General features: G+C 35.5%; 1 protein-coding gene across 1 annotated transcript; it reads left to right on the top strand.

Annotated features, from left to right (window-relative positions):
• Nucleotides 1-823: 823 nt before the first annotated feature.
• LOC113315559 lies at nucleotides 824-2,968 on the top strand. Its single transcript, XM_026563824.1, has 3 exons — nucleotides 824-1,614; nucleotides 1,735-1,916; nucleotides 2,379-2,968. The coding sequence occupies exons 1-3, from the start codon at nucleotides 824-826 to the stop codon at nucleotides 2,966-2,968; spliced, it is 1,563 nt and encodes a 520-aa protein (XP_026419609.1).
• Nucleotides 2,969-3,201: the final 233 nt, after the last annotated feature.

Below are 3,201 nucleotides of genomic sequence, written 5' to 3'. Positions count from 1 at the left end.
TGATGAATCAGTTTTGGTATAATTAGAAGTTAGAAGTTAGTGTAATCAATTATAAGTTAGAAGTTAGTGTTGATAAACTCATTTTACATATCTAACATTCGACGTTGAATATAAATTTCACTTGGGGCCTGATGTGCGACGTAATTTGAATTTGTAGCTTAGGTTAGGTTTAGGCTTTTTCTTATGGTTTGCAGTGAATTTTTTTACATGGAGCATGTATGTTCATGTAGTATTTCATGTTGCAGGTTCACATTTGCACCGATTGCATACTAATCCGATGCGGAGTAACATATATGATACTCTTTATGCTGTTTTTTTGTAGCAAAATCTTGGTTGTTGACATAAATTTTTCATTGTTGACACTGAAAATTTGTACAATATCCAGATTATTTGTATCAATATCGGTTGTTGATGCAGGTTTGTTGTGTCAACTTTCATTGTTGATGGAAATAACCTGGATAATTTTCTGATTATGGTTGTTGACAGATGTTTTATTGGATCAACATTGGTTGTTGATGCAGGTTTGTTGTATCAACTTTCATTGTTGATGCAGATAACCTGGATAATTTTCTGATTATGGTTGTTGACAGATGTTTTATTAGATCAACATTGTTTGTTGATGCAGGTTTGTTGGATCAACTTTCATTGTTGATGCAAATAACCTGGATAATTTTATGATTATGGTTGTTGACATATGTTTTTATTGGATCAACATTGGTTGTTGAAAGATTATGGTGTCAACATTGGTTTGTTGATCCCAATTTTTTTTTTAGTTTATGTTTTATTAGTTCAGTTGATCTGTTATGATTGTTGCAGGCCAAAGATGGTTGTTGCAGAGTTCACATTTTGCAATTTGACCGTCTCTCATGTTGTTTCGGAATCAACTACTGTCAGCGAGATTATTAGTGTGGTGAAACAATACTTTCCTTATGTCCTTGAGGACCTCTTATTTTTTGATTACACTGTAGATGGAATTTCACATGTCGTTAATCACAATTTGGAATTGATGTTTTTCATTCACTACTGCATCTCAAAATGGATTGATGTGTGGAAGCTTAACATCCAGTTTAAGATTTGCGTTGATTCTGTTCCTTCTTCTTCTTCTGTTGCTCCTTCTTCATCATCATCAAGTTGTGTTTCAAACAACGAGGTGGCTGTTGTAGAAGACTTGACGAATGATTCATTTTTTATCAAAAGGGTCCCCAAGAAGTCAGATGCTTGGGCCAACATCTTAACCGGAGTAGGGAAAGTTTTTGAAAGTGTTAAAGATTGTCGTTATACTATTAAGAAATATGAAGTTCAGAGTGGTTACAAAACTTTCATACTTAAGAGTGACCAGAAACGATACAATGTGGAGTGTAAGAATCAGGCAAGTGATAATTGTTTCTGGAGGTTTCATGCCTCTCTCGTTGCCAATACTAAAGGTGTGTTTAAGTGCAAGACGTTTCACGGAGAGCATTCATGTGATTTAGCTCGTTCTGATCCATCAAAAGTCAGAATGACGAAGTCTTTTCTGAAGGGTATCTTAATAGATGATTATCGAGCATCAAAGAAGAAGAAGACTGCAGCTGATGTCAAAGATCTGCTCCATCTGGAATATGGTGTTGATCTCACGTATAGTCAGGCATACCATGGTTTACAGTTCACTAAAGAGTGTCTTTAGGGTGATGACATCAAGTCCTATTCAGACTTTGTTTGGTATAAAGAATCAATTGAACGTTATAATCCTGGAAGCGTCGTAAAGTTTGAGTATGATGGTGCAACAAAGCAGTTCCAAAAGTTTTTTGTTTCTTTCGAAGCTTCCATTACTGGTTTCAATAATTACTGTCGTCCGATGTTATTTATTGATTATACTTTTCTCACTGGAAAGTTTAAGGGTGGTCTTATGGTTGCTTGCTGGAAAACTGGTAACCAAGGTATGATTTTTAATCTTTTTTCACTTTTTTAATTATTAAGTGTTTCAACTTTGGTTGTTGAATTACACAATATAGTCTGATATGTCCCTGGATTTCAATTCTATGGATCACATAACTTTTGTTCATCCCATAAATTTTGTTGTTGATCCCATAATTTTTGTTGTCGGTCCATTATTTTAATTGTTGATCCCATAACTTTTTTGTTGATCCCATAATTTCAGTTGTTGATCCCATTTTTTTGTATCGACTTTTGTTGTTGGTCCATAATTTCAATTGTTGATCCCATAACTTTTGTTGTTGATCCCATAATTCCAGTTGTTGATTACATAACTTTTTCTTGTTGATCCCATAATTCTTGTTGTTGATCCCATAATTTTTGTTGTTCACCCCATAACTTGTTCATGGATTTCAGTTTTTATGAGTCACTTTTTGAATCTTTTTTTTTTTTTTTTTTTTTTGTAGAGATCTATCCAGCTGCATTTGGAATTGTACCTTGCAAAAATTGTGAGAGTTGGGAATGGTTCTTAACCAATTTGAAGGGTATTATCAATGAAGATCGTCCACTGACCATCATATCAGATCGTGGATCTGGTCTTTTGAAGCATGTCCCTATTATCTTCCCAGACACTCACCATTCCTATTGTTTGTACCACATGAAAGGGAATATTCCTGTTCCAAAGGGCAAGAGTAGGCAAACTGCTGTGAAGTTGTTTGAAGAGTGCTACACTACGTTAACAAAGGAGAAATTTTATGCTGCTGCAAAGACTATGAGCAATCTGAAGTTGGATTCAGTTATTGATTGGATGATAAAGATTTCATTCCAGAACTGGGCTGCTCATGCATTTCTAGGAGAAAGATTTGGTGAGAACACATTGAACATTGCTGAGAGTTTTAACAATGTGATTAAGCATGATAAGCGGCTTCCAGCACTTGAGCAGAACTATAAGAGTTTAGTGGAATCTAGTAAGTGGACTGCAAAGCTTACTCCTCGGATGCAGGCTAGGCTCAACAAGAGAGTGACTGACTGCCGTTTTTACAAGTTCCGAAGATAAAGTGATAAAGTTTTTGAGATCATTTATCCTACTGGAAAGCACATAGTCGACTTGGATGCTAAGACATGCACTTGCAATTGGTGGCAGAAGCATAGTTTCCCTTGCACCCACTCGATGAAAGCGATGTTGCAGATTAGAGAAGATGAACCTTATTAGTACATCATTTCGTATTATACGACTGAGTACTATAGAGATTTGTATGCTCGTCTTATCTATCCTATTCCCGACAGTGA

The sequence above is a fragment of the Papaver somniferum genome, chromosome 10, assembly GCF_003573695.1.
Source record: "Papaver somniferum cultivar HN1 chromosome 10, ASM357369v1, whole genome shotgun sequence".
NCBI lineage: Eukaryota > Viridiplantae > Streptophyta > Magnoliopsida > Ranunculales > Papaveraceae > Papaver > Papaver somniferum.
Note: the sequence above shows the minus strand (reverse complement) of the source record. Positions and strands in the feature narration are given on the sequence as shown.

Coding starts and splice junctions, on each gene's coding strand:
- LOC113315559 (XM_026563824.1), top strand. CDS start 824: ATGGTTGTTGCAGAGTTCACATTTTGCAATTTGACCGTCTCTCATGTT. Junction 1,615..1,734: donor GAATATGGTGTTGATCTCAC/GTATAGTCAGGC, acceptor TAATCCTGGAAG/CGTCGTAAAGTTTGAGTATG. Junction 1,917..2,378: donor CTGGAAAACTGGTAACCAAG/GTATGATTTTTA, acceptor TTTTTTTTGTAG/AGATCTATCCAGCTGCATTT.